Here is a 17,617-nt window from a genome sequence, read left to right as displayed (position 1 = left end):
AATTGGCCAGCAGCTGTGAATAGGCAGTTCATATATGTAAACATAGTGATCAACCTCACTAATTGAAAAATGAATTAAAAAATGCCTTTTTCCTACCCATCAGATTGGCAGAGGTTAAAAAGAGCAACTATTGGCAAGGATGCTTGGAAACTGTCACTCATGTATGGTTGGTGGGAGGGTAAACTGCTAAACTCCTTGGACAAGTGATCTGACCACACCTATGACAATATAAAATATGCAGCATTTTCAATACTGTTTGACCCAGTGGCTCCAATTAGTGCCTGTCCTGCAGAAAAAAATACTAGTTCATAAGGATGCGTGTTATCTACTATAGCACCATTTTTAAGAGGCAAACAGAAAAAAAAAAGGAATGGCCAATTAAAAAGATGGTTGAATAAATTCAGTACAAGGATTTCTAGATTCTAGCTCTTAAATCCTTCAAGGCAATTTCTGGGGGCCTCAAGCATCAACAAAGAAGGCCTTACCTAGTTTTTTTTCTTTCTTTCTATTTAAAAGTTACTGTGGCTGGTTTAATACTTGGAGTGAAAGCCACTTTACTATCTTGGTCATAAGTTTTGGAGCAATGACTGGTGCTAGAGTTAAAGGCAAAGGCTGGGTACAGTGAATCCAGCCACTCTGGAGTCTTGAGAACCTGTCCTATTAAAACACAGAGAAAGTTGGATAAATAAAAACTCCATGGATCTCTTAAGAGGTGTAATGCCAGAAACAGAGCAAGGACAGCTGCTTGATTTTAGCAGCTTTCTCCAAAACTTACTGAGCTATTTTGCCAGCTCACCATTAAAAGCCTGTTGAAGACTCCAAAGGGACTAAATCACGAAGGTGATGCCCAATACACATCACTAAACCATCCTTTATATCTTAATAATAAACACTTCTTCCTATGGTTTTGGATAATTTCAAGTATTCTCAGTCATTCCTGTTCCTATTCTCTCCCTTTATTTTTGCAGGTATTCTTACATTTTATAGGCAACAAAACAAACAAAAAGCTGACTTGTCCTCAGAGTGGGAAAAACATGGCACAAAAAAGCAGGGAAACTCATGGATTATTTTCTCTATCCACCTTCATCAGTGTAAGAAATCAGGAAAAACTGTGGCTAGTGTCAAGTGAAGATGCTTTTACTGACAGTCATGGGCTTGAAGTAGACAAATTTATTTCCTACTGTCAATATTGCCTTCATTAACAGGTTTGAAAGACATGTTGTTGAAGGCAGTTTTTCTGAAATCTGCTGCCTTAGTTCAGAAAGACAAATGATATCCCCACCAAGTAAAGCCCTAGAGCTTTAACTTCACACCAGCGTGATTTTTTCCCCCGTCAGATGGAAGGACATGTAGACACAGTCCTTCAGTCCCCAGTAATAATTGCATCTGTGCAAAGGGACAATAAGATGTCAGATTTTTCAGGGGTTACTTCCTTTTGTTATCAACAGGAACGTGACCAGAGATGCTTCTGATTACTTCTGTTTATAAAGTAAAAGTCATAACGTTGGCACACAACAACCTTTATGTAAATTCTGTAATTGACTTTTGCTGATTACGCCATCCCCTGTCATGTTACCAATAGGTAACTTCCTGATGAGAGATGCGTTTATTTGCAAATGGGAAATCTGGTCAACATTTTAATCCAAACTCAACATATTTTAACACACATATTTAAAAGGTTTACTACATCATGCAAGATATAAAGTTGATTAGAGTATCTTTACAATCCTATGAAGAAAGTAAAGTACAGTTCAGAAAAGTTGTATGTTTACATTAACCAATAAAATTTTAGCAAATGTATTTCACTCTCTTAGATCATTACAGGGTTCGGGGGATCTCTGAAAAAAAAAAAACAGATGATAAAGATGTCTTCTGTGATTTTGTCTTTCACTGTTCAAGTAAAATCATGTGTCATCCAGTTGCAAAATCTTATTATTGGCAACATGTATACAAACCACTGCAAATTGAAAAAAAAACTCTACTCCGTCAGGCCTGACGATTTTACAGACACTTCTAATTTACTCGTTTCACTTGTACTAGCAAGTAACATCATTATTCTCTACTTCTATTTATTAGCTAAGTTTTAGGAGAGAGTACATTCATACTTACAAACACACAGCATGACAAACCAGGATAAATGGCATTTAAGAACCATTACAAAAGAGACTTGCCTGAAGTCATTTCATTCAACAAAAATTAATTTAACTCTAAAAAAAGGCTAATCATAAGGAAAAACATAATAAAATAGTACATTACAGAGAACATTAAGTTGAACTTCATTTGCCTTTTAATGGAACTACAATACTTCCGCAAATAAGTATTTTAATTGGTCTGTTCTTTGGTGAAAACAGAGCTCTGATTTCATGGTTATGTCATCTGAGGCTGCAATTGACAATGTGTACTCCACAACAGAGAAATCAGACAATCTAAAGGAAATAGGCTACTGGTTGCCTTTATTCTCAGCACTGGGAATGGAGAACGTCTCAGCAAAACAAGCTCCAAAATATTCTCTTTATTTTAAATTGCCCAATGTGACAGAATGTCTAAGACCACTTCTTTTCCTAAAACACATGGCTTTTTATTCTTTCTTCTTTTACAAAAAGTGGTTTGCTACGTATGTACAGCAACTTATGCTGTTGGCAACTCTTCAAAGTCAACTTCTTGGGCACTTGTTGGCGTCAAAGTACTATTAAAAAATGTAGAGTAACACGAAATGCAGTTCATCACTTGAAACTACTACTGTTAGACAGAAGTCATGCCAAGTCTTTGGTTTTGGTGTAGTACTTAGAAATTAGGACAAAACTCCTCTTACAACATATTCCCCATCAAGCCCTTTGCTTATATTTATAAAATAACCTTCAGCAAAATGCTTCTTAAAAAAAAAAGCCAGTTGATTAGATTACCAATAATGTCAATGCCAATGATTTGGGTGCTAAGACAATTTCATATTTCCAAGTACATACAGACATTTTGTAAACAGTTTAGTTTATTTCACCAAAATCAACAACTGATAAAAAATAGTTTGTAAGAAATGTTCCTACAAGTGATGCTATTTACCAAAATAGTTTTCTTTCTCGTAGGTGCTTCAATTCTTTTGCTTTTTATGATCAAGCTTTGAATTATTTATGGTCAAGCTTTGAATTAAAAGCCCCTTCTTTCTCATTTATAAATGAAAACTTCCTGTGAATATGAAAGCAGTTCTGAGTATACACAGTTAAAGGGATGGGTCTGTTGGGTCATTCCACCTGGGACTGAGTATGGCTTCATTCTTGTAAGAGATTATTGCAGTCTGCCCTGAAGTGGACTGTTGGGCCAGTTCACTACAACAAGAAGTGAGTGTAGCCTTCTGCCCCAGTAACTATGACATCCATCCAGATGCGCATGGCTTCTGGCGATGGGGCCACCATGTAGTAGATTCTGTCATGCGTCTTGACGCTGAAGGTGAGTAACGGATTAGGACTCTAAAAATTAAAAAAAGGAAAATAATGTAAAACATCTTGAAATGATACCATTAAATACAACACAGAGATACGTGAGGGCTTCTTCCTCATTAAAAGTTCCAATTTATAGAAATCTACATAGCTATTACTTTTGCTCTAATACAACCTTTCTCAAGATTGGCTATCTTTCTGGCCTTTCTGCACAAGAACTCTCACAAAGAGCTCACCAATTTTCTTAGCAGCTATTTTATAAAGCTCTAGCAGGGTACCTAGCTGCTTGTGGGCGCTCCATAAATAGCTCAATAAATTGTTCATCTTTGCTTTACTAAGACATTTCCTCATGATCCTTCTCATAGCTAGGTAGTAGCTCCTTCTTAGGACCCTAGTAAAGAGTTACTTGGCAGGGTCTTCTAAATCAATATATCCAGAATACTTCCTCATTTTGTCGTGACTTTTTTTTTAACAAAAAGATTAGCTGCACTAATTACTTGTATGTTTACTTTTTCAACACTATTCTGACCATATCTGTTATGTCAGAAAGACAAATCTAAATTGCTTAGAATTCAAAAAACATCTTCTCCCTAACTTAGTTATGCATTCACATTGCAGAAATCTAAAATTCAACATTTACCTTGTTAGCATTCTTGAGGTGATCATAATATACTTCTTCAATGGCTTGAAAGTATATTACTCCTTTTAATTTAGCTTCATGCTTGTCTGCAATGGTAAATGAACGTTAAAACAAATACTGTATCACCACTAATGGTCAGAAAAAATAATTTCATTACAATTATCATCATTAAAATATTTATCTAGTATTTAAAATATCTAAGATTAATTCAGATAATAGAGGTTATGCATTAGCCCCATCCTATATTGCAAAAAAAAAAAAAAAAAAAAAAGAAAGAAAGAAAGAAAGAAAGAAAGAAAGAAACAAGGTTAGAATTATCAGGCCCAAATGAAAATGACTGAGTGACTTTGCCCAAGGCTCTTCACCAAATTAGCAGTCAGAATTTACCCAGAACTACTGAGTGTCAGGTTAGCACACAAAGTGTAAACACTACTGACATCAATACAAACGATTTCCCCACATTCTCCAAGACAGTGGTTGTAATGCAAGTATTAATATGTAGACCTGCTGTAGTGAAATTTGTAATGAGTGCATTTTTTGACTTTAAAATTATGTTCTGCTTATATTTATTTCCTATCAAATCTCTTGTCTAGCATGCCTGATTTTTTATCTTGTTCCCAACAGAGCTTCACATCAATAATTTAATGTCCTTTCAGTGCAGTGTTTTCCAAACTGTTTCCAAAGATTTCGGACTTGCCATAAAGGCAAAGAAACTGTAAAACAAAGCAAAAACAAACGACCAAACCACCCACCAAACAAACAGCATCACTCTGTGATGACTAATAAGAATAATAACTTCTTGAAATATTTTATCATTTAAACTCTGCAGGGATCATAACGCATGCAAGTGTATCAAAGAATCTCCAAATCATGGTTGAGGATGCAGAGGAAGCGACTCTGCCATATCCTGTTGATGGAAATGCAAATAAGAAAGCCTCTTCTGGATGGCAATTTGGTAAAACATACACAATGAAAAATGCCCAAATCTTACTCAGTAATTCTGCTTCCAAAACTGTATTGTGTAAGAGCTACTGAGGCACGTGCACGTGGATTTGTGTTTGTGATGGCATAAGGCTGCAAAAGGTCTGCTGCAGCTTTAATAGGGAACTGATTCAATTACAGACCAGCCTTACAACGGACTCCACACAACCACTGAAAAGACTGAGGTAAATCTACATGTACTCATTAGAGAAAGTCTTGAAATACTGTTACGTGACGAAAAGTAGAAACAGAGTGAATAATTTGGTCCCAACTGTACTGAAGAAGAAAGAATACCTATTCATACTGAAAAATATATGAAAAAGAGCAGAGAAAATCTGAAAGGATATTTCAGGTCTATCAGTATTAGAGAAGGTCAGAACTTCTGTGATTGGAAAGAGACTCCTTTCATTATACAGACTTAGTTTATGTTGAAGTTTTTACTACAGTGAATGTCCTTTTCCCCCAATAACAATAATAAAAAGCTAGATTGAAAAATAACAGCCTTGAGGATTCAGTAGAAAATAAATCTGTTTAATTGCATTTAACTCAGCATTTCCTTAACTTATTTGAACATGGACCATATTTTTGTGTTTGTCTTTGCTCTTCCTGGGGAAACACTGTTTTAATTAATACCATGCTCTGTGGGTTTCCACCAGTTTCTGTGAAAGAGAAAGTCTGTGTATCTCTCAAACATTTGCTGTAAAAGATCTTCCAATAGTTCATGGGAAAACGATAATACTTTATTTTCTGAAAACAAGTGTGAAATAAAATCTGGAGGTAAAAGTAAACCTTGTCAGTGTTTCAAAGCAGGCAGAAAATTGAGCAATAAAACTTTTGTCTGTAGGGCACTTCATATATGAGAAAGAATCTGAAAAACACAGGCCTCCCAGCACACTGTGAACTCAGAGTCAATAATACTATTGCAAATTGATGAGATAATGCTAACCATTCCGTCTCAGTAGTATTATCCTACCAATTTACCGACACACTTTCTGTGCCTTAGTTTACAGCTCTTCTAAAGTTACCCAGTTAATATTCGGGAGGCCAAGCACAGAGGCCGGGGCACGATCCACATGGAGACCGATGACTGTAGCTCTCAACACTCACGTCTGCTGCCCTTCACGCCTACCAGGGCCATTCACCTTGCTGACAGGCTGAAGGGGCGTGGTGCCTGTGGGGTCAAGTCCAGCCTGAACCACCGTCTGTACAACCCTCCTGTGGGCTGGTCTCGCCCTGTGCTTGGTGGTGTCTGGGAAAGAGCAGGGGTGGGAAGGGCGGGAGCAGACAAAGCTGAGGATGGCTGTAAACAGAGCCACGTGAGCAGTGTCTGTTATATAACATGTTAATATTAACAAGCTGAGTTAAATATAATTTTTGTCTGTTTTGTGTATTAGGGTTCTGAGTAATCATTCATATATCAAAAAGATTTTTATATTAAAAAAATATTGAAAACCAGTCACCACGAAGTTTAAATCTGGAAAAACATATTTACTTGGGTCAGAAGGAGCACTGAACCTTTCGCTGGCTGACAGATGAAAGTATGAAATGAGGTTCCCAGAGAAGAGGAGCAGACAAGAGTGAGGCTGTTTTGTCTGAGTTATTCTAAAATTTTATTTTTGGAAAATTCTGGGTGAGGTTGTCTGTGGAGACTAGCACACAGCAGTTTTATTTACACATTTTGCAGACACTAAATTGGTGTTCCTTATTACATAGGCATCTTTTCTGTTGTACTAACTGAAGAGACTGTCTCTGGATTCTTTTTTTAATATCAAAGTGTATATGCATTTGTACTTTATTTTTAATTGACGTATAGTTGATTTACAACGTTGTATTAGTTTCTGGTGTGTAGCATAGTGATTCAGTTATACACACACACACACACACACACACACACACATACATATATGTACATACACATATTCTTTTTCATTACAGGCTACTACAAACTGTCTCTGGATTCTTATAAAACCCAAGGCCAGAAAGCCCGAGAGGCAACCTGTGAGGGTTATTAGACCACTTAACTCAGGCCACTCGCCCTTGCAGCAACTGGAACCCTGCCCAAGGAGCCCCTAACTGAACGGCATGCACCCCCTACCCTCTCCTCACCCCCATTCTGGGGCTCATCGCCAGTGTTTCCTTTCTTCCACGTGCTTCTTGGTTTCTCACTCTTCTCTTCCTAAACATGCCCTGACCTCACACTACGATTAAATGACTGGACTATCCTTTTTAATTTATTGTGCTAATACACTTTATGACAATTCTATACAATGCTCATCAATGCTGGCACCGTCACCCCAAGGCAGGGGCTCTCTGAAGCCTGGCACGATACTGCTTACGCAGCAGTTGGAAAGGGAGCAGAGCTATACTTGTGCTGATCACAGACATATTTCAGATGTGAGCTCAGAGTTAATAAGGGGCTTCTTAATAAGTACACTAGTTACACAAATATTCCTGCATTTATAGAAGATTCATCAGGGTATGGTTCTCATACTCCCTCATTTAAAGAATCTAAAAATATTCCAGTCACTTAATACACACTTACTTACCCACTAGTTCACTGATGGGCTTTACTCTCTGGGCTTAAATGACCACTCTAGTTTATAAACTACAGCTAAATGACTGTCAGCCAAGCTGCTAATTGTGTGTGACTTAAACAGGGCATTGACTGTAAGAAAATAGATAGAAACCTTTTTTCCTCCCTGGTCTTGTGGTTTAAAAGACAATATTTTGGGCTAAAAAAATTAAATTCAATTTAATATTTATTTGGAATTGAGCTTATTTCAGAACTAGAATAAACAAACTCACACTGTTTAAATAAAGTAGGTTTTGTCATTTCTAGGGAGGAAAATCATATCATGTGGGCCATATAATCTGGATATAAAATTATACACATCTACCAAGCTAATACTGCCATTAGTCTTATTATTTACCACTCTACTTATTGATGCTGAATTTGACTGCTGTCGTCCCTAAGCAGAGAGTGATTCAGTTCCTCCTTTGGATATATCACTCAGACTTTTTATCACCCACCTGCATAGTAAGAGAAGGTGCGCTTGTTCCGATCAAACACAAACCAACGTTTCTTCCAAGTTTTAATTTTTCCACCCATTTTGATGAGGAATCCTCTGCAGGTCTTCTCTGTGATTGACACGTGATAGCAGGTATCAATATTGTGGCCAGCAGTCTCCACGTGGCTCCGCAAATCAAAGTCTTCCTTCCGAATGGGCAGATAGCGGGTCAAAGGTCGAGCCTGGAAAAGCACAAGCCCATCTCATCCACAGCTCGTCACTTGTTTTGTTTCAGGTCACAGATGTTTAGAAGTGAAAATGGACTTAAAATCCAAGGTGTTAAAATGCCCACGTGATAATCATAACTTAAGATTAACATTGTCATTTGGAATCTGAAAAGTGGACAGCATTTTAAGAATGCTACAGGATAGGGGAAGAAAATGTGGATAAACTCAGGCCAACAGATTCTATTCCTTAAAATGGCCAGATGAGAAAAGGAAACATGCCATTTATTTTAGCTTTAAGAGAGGCACTTATCACTTAAAAGCACTGGGAAATGAAGCATGAAGTTATCTGGGCTGCTGCTTCCAGATGAGGGTACAGTTTCCAGGAGCTCTCCCTGCCACAAGTTAACAGTAGTTCTCCTTAAATAACCTCACACATGACACAATTCACTGAACATTATTTAGTAAGTACAACCCCCATCAGATCCCCAAGTATGTATGTACGTGGCAGCCTGCATACACTGATAGAAACTGAAAGCAGAGACGTATGTTTTGAAAAGCAAAGCTGAAATAAGGGAAGAAGTGGAATCAAAGCTGTACCCAATGAGCTGTCCAGGACCAGACACGGAAGAGGGGTACAAAGATGTCTTTTGTTTTACTCTGGCTGGAGCAGGGGTTCACCTAACCTAGGGAGTACCTATCGCCACGGGTAATATTTCTAAAATGGCCTTTTTATTTTATTCTGTTACATTATCTCACCCCTTTGCCCTGGGGAAAAATATCGTAATCATATCTTGGAAACAAAACTTAGAATTAGAATTAAAATAGAACTTGTGCCTTTTGGTTTGGCCTCAGATACCAAATGGGCACAGATGACCTTTACTGCAAATCAAAATCTGACAGAGGTTTGGCATAATGAGATAAAACGAGTAAGTTTTACTTTGTATTTTTCCTTTATTTTGCCTTTGATTCTATGGCACTTTGACTCTAGACAGATGTCATGGATTTACTGATACCTCAAAGCACACAAAGTCTTAAGGACAGTCTCTCTCTGCTGTACCGATCAAACTGCCAGCAACCGTAAGGAAAAGGGGCATTGGTACCTTTTACCTTTGAGTCTAGTAAACCTTGGTAATATGATTTGAATTTGAATTTGAAATTACATGGTTCTTAGCAAAGCTTTATCTCAGTTTCTCAGAGAACATACATTATGTTAGCAGTTCTAGTGATAAGAACAGAGATTCAAACTGGACTATGATTGAGATGGGAAGTTAAACAAAGTGGCTGGTCTTCCTGACTTTTGCTTGAGTCCAGGAATCCTGTGCACATGTCTGCGGACTGGTGCAGCAAAGGGGACACATGTGACAACACAGAGATTAGAAGGAAAAAAAAACCCAAAGCATGAATGCGACCTCCAAGAAACCAGGCTGGTAAAAGGATCCCATTCTGGAGTGCTTGTTCCTGAAAGATGGCTTAATAGAATCTTTTCTCTCTCAGCTAAAACAAATACAACACCCAACTTGGTCTGGGTGTTGTGTTTGCTTTCAGTAATGAATCTAGCTGCATTTTCAAAGCTGGTCAAAACACATTCTCCTTTTAAACATACACCCCAAAATGGGTAGAAGCAAAAATGCCCCTCCCATCAAAAGGTTCCACATAACTAAAGAAAAATGTCATTTTGTTAGTAGTTCCCAAGGAGTTTTGAAATAAACATACATTTTTTTGCCCACTAATGCACATCTTTCTCTCACCCATTCCAAGTCAAGGGCTAATAGTCAGCACAGCCAGAGGCATCCTCAAAACACAGCATGACCGTCTTCTACAGAACGACCACCAGGGGGCAACCTACTCCAATCCATCCAGATTGACCTACCTGTGCCCTTTGTTTCTCCCTAATTTTTACTTCCTTTTCAATTAACTTCTGCCTCTGGCTAGTTTCTTCCTGCAATCGTTTTTCCAGGAGTTCTCGGCGTCGTTTTTCTTCTTCCAGAGCTCGCTTCTTGGCTTCCATTTCGCGTTCCTAAATATCATTTTGCAGAACGAATTTTCAGACATACTGGTTACATACCTGAATGATTCCAACTAATATATACAGAAAAATAATTCTCACTAGACAATTCCTGGCTTTAGAGCCTAAGCTCTTACATTATAGAACCAAGATTAAAACACCCGTAATCACCTCTCCCATAGCTCCCAAAGTCATCCAATGTAGAAATGCAGACACTACACTTAACTAACAATTGAATATTAAGTGAAAACCCAGCTTGTGACTATATTCAGTCATTTCATACTAATGACCACAACTCTCCCATTTTTAATTTTAAAAAGCCTCGCTAATTGTGACCCAACACTAGTCATGACATTTAGCCTTTCTTTTGATGGCTGTCTTTTTTTTCTTTTTCCAATGGAGGTACTAGGGATGGAATCCAGGACCTCATGCACACTAAGCAGGCATGCTACCACTGAGCTACACCCGCCCCCACGATGGCCATGTTCTAACTGAAGGCCATGGGTCCTTCCAATTCCTGTTGTTGCTCTGTGGCTTCCTGGCTGAAGGCTGCAGAGGAAGCACACAGGGAAGTTAGAAGAGGAAAGGAGGTGCCCTTTCAGGCAGGATGCACAGGCATTTGGGGGGATTCCTAAGGAAGTTCAGTTGCTGGCCTGAAATACAGTCACAATGACATGGGATTTTAATATTGCAATAGTGTAGTTACTGCAAGCTGACAAGGCAGGGAGGATGCAGAGAGACACAACATTCCTCCTACCCCTTGGCAGGCAAAAAAGTGGCCACTGGAGGGAAGATACCACACAAAACACTCATTTCAGTTTCTGTCCACACTACATGTCTTTCACACTATGAGAAATGGTAGTGCGGTAAAGAGCCTCAGACATCATCCCTCCAACCCCCTTACTTTACAGATGAGAAAATGAGGCCAAGAAAGGTTGAGTGACTCCTCCAAGATCACACTGCTTATCGAGGCCTGAGGGCAGTTCCCCAATGTCAAGTGCAGGGCATCCTGAACCACCACATCACCGGCCCCTGGCACACAGACATCAGGCCTACCCTGGATTCAAGCAGCCTGGTCTTCTCCGCATGAGCCTGCTTCAGAAGTCTCTCCATTTCTTCTATCCGGGCAATATTCGAAGTGCTGGCACTGAAGAAAACAAAAGCCTTTTAAGGATATAGCTTCTGACTGTTGTCTCTTCACACACACAGGTCCAGAAAGGTGTATGACAAAATCCAACACAATTTGAAGGATGTTACTTACAAGAATCACTGGTCTGAGGAGGCGAGTCAATTCAGCTCTGAAAACTGTAGGTGAATCTAACTTAAATCAGCTTAGGCAACAAAAATACAGGCGAGGGAAATAACACCAAGTAAAGTGCTTTACTCATGAATAAACAAAAGCCAAACTTTATAAAGTGTGTTCTCAAAATGTTTCCTCCAAAGCCTGAAAGTTTTTGGCCCAAGGGAGGCTTTCCCATTAGTTTAATTATTCAGAGATGCCCAGACCCAACTAAATCACCACCAAAGTTCTATGTCGATGGTCCCTAAATTTGGAAGTCACTTTATTTGGTTTGGGAACAGGAGTCACCAGTTGCTTTTTCACTGAATCTTTATGCATGTGGACATTTTATTTCCTGAATGTTTTTTTTTTTTCAAAATGGCAATGTATGTTTTATCGCAAAACTAAAATATGCTCATTTTTAGTAATGCATAAAAACATAACACACAAAAATCAAAGTACCAGTAATCTTATCTTTCAGAGCTAACTTCTCAGCAGTTTTTCTGTATGTCTGTTTACACCTATGAAATTTACTTCAGAAAACGGGATCAGACTATAACCCTCTAATCTGCCCTTTTTACATTAAAAACATAATTTGAGTACTTTCATGTCATTAAATATAAATATAAATGTCTATTTAATGGTGATTTAAAATGGCCAATTAAAAAATGACTTCTCCTACAGGTGCATGAGGAGGGTGGTGGCCAGTTTTGCCAGTTAAGCCCACTCACCATGCCAGTGAAGAAACTGCATTCAGGGATCCAAAGGCTTTAAGAGAAATGCACCTTGAGAAAGATGTCACACAGACAAGTGAAGGAAAAAACCAAGGGGAGTGAGAGCTGCAAGAACAGTTAGGGCAACTAAAAGAGAAAGAGGAGAACTTGGAAATGCTGAGCACTAAACAAAATATTTTATATTTCACTTGTTTACATTTTATTTGACTATTTTGGAAAAAAAGGACCATAGCCTGGGTCAAAATTATTTATTCTGATGTTGCAGCCACAGAGAACCAATGTTGTTTCTTACACATGTACACTTGCCTAGTCACTTAAATATATGCCTTCTTTTCTAGACTCTCTTGGGTACAGAGAGGCTTTTGTCCCTGTATCCTCCATAGCACAGAGCCTGGCACACACAGGAGGGTACACGTTTGCTATACCCATTCATATAAAAAATAATTCACATAAAATGAATAAGATAATTGTTGTATAGTCAGTCTCCCCAAATCATATTGTTGATCATCTCAACCCTAGGATATTTCAGACACAGGGCTAAGAGTTCTTTTAAAGAGATAAATGACCACAGTAACACAGGACATATGGTTTATCTTAAAATCAGTATTGTGCATGCAGATGTTTACAGCAGCTTTATTCATAAATGCCAAACCTGGAAGCAACCAAGATATCCTTTTGTAGGTAAATGGATAAATAAACTAGTACATCCAGACTATGGAATGTTATTCAGCACTAAAAAGAAATGAGCTATAAAGCCATGAAAAGACAGGGAAGAACCTTAAATGTATATTATTAAGTGAAATAAGTCAATCTGAAAAGGCTAAATATTTTATGACTCCAATTATATGACATTCTGGAAAAGAAAAAACTACGGAGACAGTAAAAAGATAAGTGGTTGCCCATAGTTTGAAGTGAGGGGTGGGAAGGGAGAGATGTACGAGCAGACAGAGCACAGAGGATTCTTAGGGCAATGGAAATACTCTGTATGATACTATAATGATGGATACACCACATTATACATTTGTCCAAATCCGTAGACGGTACAACACCAAGAGTGAACTCTACATAAACTATGGACTTTAGGTGATAGTGATGTGCCAGTGTAGGTTCATTAATTGTAACAAATGTACCACTCTGGTGGGGGATGTTGATAATGGAGAGGCTATGCATGTGTGGGCACAGGGGGTATATGGGAAATCTCTGTACCTTCCTTTCAATTTTGCTGTGAACCTAAAACTGTTTAAAAAATTTAAGTTAAAAAAAAATCAGTACTGCCAGCCTCATCACAAAAAGCATCCGTCAAGGAGAGGGACAGCCTTAGTAACATTGACTCAATAGAGGCTTAACAACTAGGCTGCACTCTGCAGGGTTATCTTGGGCCAATTTTTAGACAGGTGTTTTCTTCTGAGAAAGACATGGACAAGGCAATTTATTTCTCATACTTCCATGAGCTGTTGGGGGACGTACAAAAGGATAAGTTCTGTTCTCTTCAACCAGCAAGGATTAAGGGGAAAAAACTTTAATTTCTGTGCAGCAATTTGCATTTCCCTTTATTGAGACTATCTGACCTCATGGATGGAAAGGGGACAAATTTCATCAGCTCAACTGAGAAAGCCTAAGACAACATGCAGGTCATTCAACAGCACAGGACACGTTTATGTTCTGTAGTGTCGTCTGTGACATTTCATATATACATATATGGCTTATGACTCCTATTAATTTAGAAATAAATAATTAGAGTTTCACTAAGTCTCAGGTCTTAAAAAACAATTAAAAAAACAAAACACTCACTGATACGCTAACCCCCATCTGTCCCTTGGTTCTTTCTATGACACCCCCATTATTCATCTAGCTTGTGCCTGAATGTTGTTAGTTACAAGAAACTCACTGTGCCTGTTCCTCCATTGTATGGACAGCATCGTCAGAATACTGATACTCATGCGGAATCAAAAATCTGTCTTCCAACAGCTTCCACTCACTGGCCTAAGTATGATGTTGAGGCCATAGGAAGCCAATCCAGATGAACTGCTTGGAAATAACTTGGTTAGAAATAAATATTTCAGTACATGTTTTTTCATATATGTGTTATTGGGGCATATCTGGGGCAAGTTTTCAAATATTTATCCATCTTTAAATATTTCTGTTCATGTTTTGAGAATTTTTCAGGGTGTTTTCTATTTATTTGATAATATTTCCAGTTAATTCTCTGCCAATTATACTCAATCTGCTTATTTGGCAATGCTTCCATAAATGTCTTAATTTTTTTCCCAAATGGTCTGAATTTTCTGAAAACAGTTGATAGAAAGTACATGTCTACATTTCTTCATAACTTCATACCTTTTAAGCACCTGAAGTCACTTAAAAAACTATACCTTCTATACTTTAAAAGCTACTTTGGTTATTTTGTTAAAAAACTTAGTTTTTACCTATGGACACCTACTTACCTATTTGTTCTCTACAGCTACACTTTTGCTACTGTTGATTTTAATATTTCCTTGACACGTAAACCACTTTTACTCAGCAAAACTTTCGCTGCTCTATGATGCTACGTTGCCACTATCTGATGCTTTTTGGGGAGTCAGAGTTGCACCTGCAGCGAAAAGTAAATGGGACTGCCACAGGAACTTAGGGAGAAGTCTAGGCTTGTCAATACCATGGCCGTGAACAAAGGAAATGCCATCTGGCTCGCACCTCCCGTGCAAAGCAAGAGCTGGAAGTCGCTGAAGATACACTGTGTGATGCATTCATTACCTGTAGCACAAGACATCATAGTTACTTTCTCCAGCCCATCCAGATAACAAGAGGGGTAATGCTTCCTTCCATTGCTCCAACTTCTGACCTTCTTCAAAAGACAGGCACACATTTCTGATCTCATATGTGAGCGCTGATACTGAATCACTTGGCCATTAATGGTCTAAAGATAATTAGTTTTGCCTACCTTCTCTACTCAGCCAATATTCTATTTTATCAACTGACGATTACTTTTTGATGTGACCAACTTTGGTAAAAACCATAGCCATAAAGAAAAACAAAACTTCACTCAAGGGAAAAGGAATCTAAATAGCGGATTTAGTTTTCAGTGCTGGGTAATATCTTTCAGCAAAATCTGAATTGCCTTTTAGAATACTCACTTTAGAGGCAAAGGCAAAAACAGGAAAAGGAAGGAAAAAAGCAAAAAAGAACAGTCATACAACAAATAAATAAATAAGCAAAACGTAAAGCATGCAGCAAAACAAAATTCTCCATACAGTCATAAAACTTCTCCCAGACTGCCTTCAGTGCACCAGTTTGCCACTAAATGAAGAGCCAGTGTCCCAGACCATCAATTTTCAACTCATCTTCTCAAGTACTTTTTCAGGCTAAGCAAATTATTACTCCTTATAAAACATCTAATCTCTCTCTAGTCAGTAGACTATCTGGTCCCTTTAACAGTTAGCTGCCCTCCTCTGAAATCCTCTGGCTTTCTGTATCTCTTCTGAAAGAATGCCCTAGAATAAAACGCAAATACTGGGTTTTGACTCCCTAGAAAGAATACAAATCTTTGCCTAAAAGGAAAAGATTAGAAGTACCTGAAATCCTGGTTGAAGTATCTCTTAAAACCAAGCTCAGCCCCGAATGCCCTCAACCCCATACCCAGTCCTGTCCCCATTCCACACACAAGCTGCTGGTAGGTAACAGTTATCAAGAGAGACCAACTTCCTCAGTATCTTCTCGGAGCACGACCACAAGGTCAGGGCTCAACAGCAGTGCTAATGATATCGTATTGTTGCAGGTGGGATTCAGAACACAATACTCTATGAGCTAATTCAGTCATGTTAGCAGAATGGAGACTTTAAGCAGAATTGACTTTCAGTTGCTGTTTTCTAAGACCCAAGACCCTATTTCTTAGCTTTATGATTGCGTACAGTGTAAGTAATGATGCTGAAAAAGCAAAAACACTGTGTGACTCAAGTAACTTTCTGGTAGACACAAAAATGATGTCTCAACAAAAAGTGAAGGTACCCACAACTCTGAGTAATTCTGTAATTCTACCAGTAGCTCTTTGTGACCTAATAAACCACAAGACTAAGTTTGTGTTGCTAGAATTTCAGCATGGAATTACCTCTTTAAAACACGTATTATTTCAGGATATTTTAATACATAATTTTAAAAAATCCTAGAAAGAGGAAATTTTTTAGTTTTATTTCTTTCTACTTATCTTCAAAAAGTTCCCATTAAGAATGTGCTGTCCTAACACACATTCGAAACATTAGCTTCTTACTATCCACTTCCCTGATGTTTGTCACATTAATTCCCATCATAAAAATGGGTACAAGCTTATCTTAGGGCAGCATGAATGTTTTTTAGGTAAATGGTGGCACAGAAGAGAAATGCTTGTTTTTCTTCTTTCTCCCTTTTATTTAAACTAGACCTTTTACAGGCATCTTCCACTTTGGCTTCAATTTTTGGACATTCAGAGAATCTGATGGCATGTTTCAAGTAATACTATTAGTAATTTCTGACCACGGTGATTGATTATCTATGACTGCTAGCAGCACTGGGTCACGCGTGTGAAGAACTATGCAAAATGATATGGCTGGAAATTAATACTACATTGTAAGTCAATTATACTTCAATAAAAAATAAATAAACTGGGGGAAAGAAAGAAAATGACCACATGTAGATACCTGCCAGGAAAGACCACTCTGCAGTAATGCTGTCCTCTTAACAAGGCACATTCACTGGGGTCATTCTCATTTTCTATTTTTGGAAAACATTTAAAGAAAAAGTTAAGTGGGTAAGTTGATAAATATAAGTTAAGATTTTGCTGGCCACTGTGCTTAATTAGTCTCTAGATCTAAACTTCTAACGTTTGGTAAATCTAATTGAAGTGGTCCCTTTCTAGGTAATTTCCTGTATTCACTGCTGCACTGCTGCTCTCACCACCATGAAATATGACAGGTGGGTCTGGGGAACGATCATTTAGAGGGACACATATTTACTTTTAATTTCTGGAGGGGTTGAAGAGGCGGGAGCAGATAATGGAGAGAGAAAACCACGATGATAGGAAAACATATAGAATGTATTTACTTATTAAAGATGGCTCAAAAATAGGAAAAAAAGGTCAAACTATCAAGAGTTCACCACAGGGATACTATTATAAAATGTTCAAAATCATTTGGGAAGAGGGTAGAGTAGTCGGATGCTTTCAAAATAACAACTTTCCAAAGTGCAGAGTGCCTAAGAACCCGGAAGTCCCTCTGAGATCACTACCCTGGGAACGGAACGGCTGCGCGCTGTGCTCCCCTAACGTCAACTTTATTCCTCCCGTC

General features: G+C 38.2%; 1 protein-coding gene across 11 annotated transcripts in view; it reads right to left on the bottom strand.

The window, feature by feature from the left end:
* Positions 1 to 1,587: 1,587 nt before the first annotated feature.
* Positions 1,588 to 17,617, bottom strand: part of PHLDB2 (pleckstrin homology like domain family B member 2) — a 100,831-nt gene continuing 84,801 nt past the window's right edge. For 9 of the 11 annotated variants that reach the window (XM_032478888.1, XM_032478879.1, XM_032478857.1 and 6 more), the window contains 5 exons: positions 11,349 to 11,439; positions 10,158 to 10,304; positions 8,083 to 8,302; positions 4,072 to 4,157; positions 1,588 to 3,461 (listed from right to left, as the gene is read on the bottom strand). In XM_032478888.1, coding sequence (XP_032334779.1) covers positions 3,321 to 3,461; positions 4,072 to 4,157; positions 8,083 to 8,302; positions 10,158 to 10,304; positions 11,349 to 11,439 — 685 coding nt within the window. In that variant the 3' untranslated portion in view covers positions 1,588 to 3,320. The remainder of the gene's footprint in view (positions 3,462 to 4,071; positions 4,158 to 8,082; positions 8,303 to 10,157; positions 10,305 to 11,348; positions 11,440 to 17,617) is intronic. The other 2 variants (XM_032478865.1, XM_032478905.1) reach the window with 2 other exon arrangements.

The sequence above is a fragment of the Camelus ferus genome, chromosome 1, assembly GCF_009834535.1.
Source record: "Camelus ferus isolate YT-003-E chromosome 1, BCGSAC_Cfer_1.0, whole genome shotgun sequence".
Classification (NCBI taxonomy): domain Eukaryota; kingdom Metazoa; phylum Chordata; class Mammalia; order Artiodactyla; family Camelidae; genus Camelus; species Camelus ferus.
This window is presented reverse-complemented; position numbering and strand designations above follow the sequence as displayed.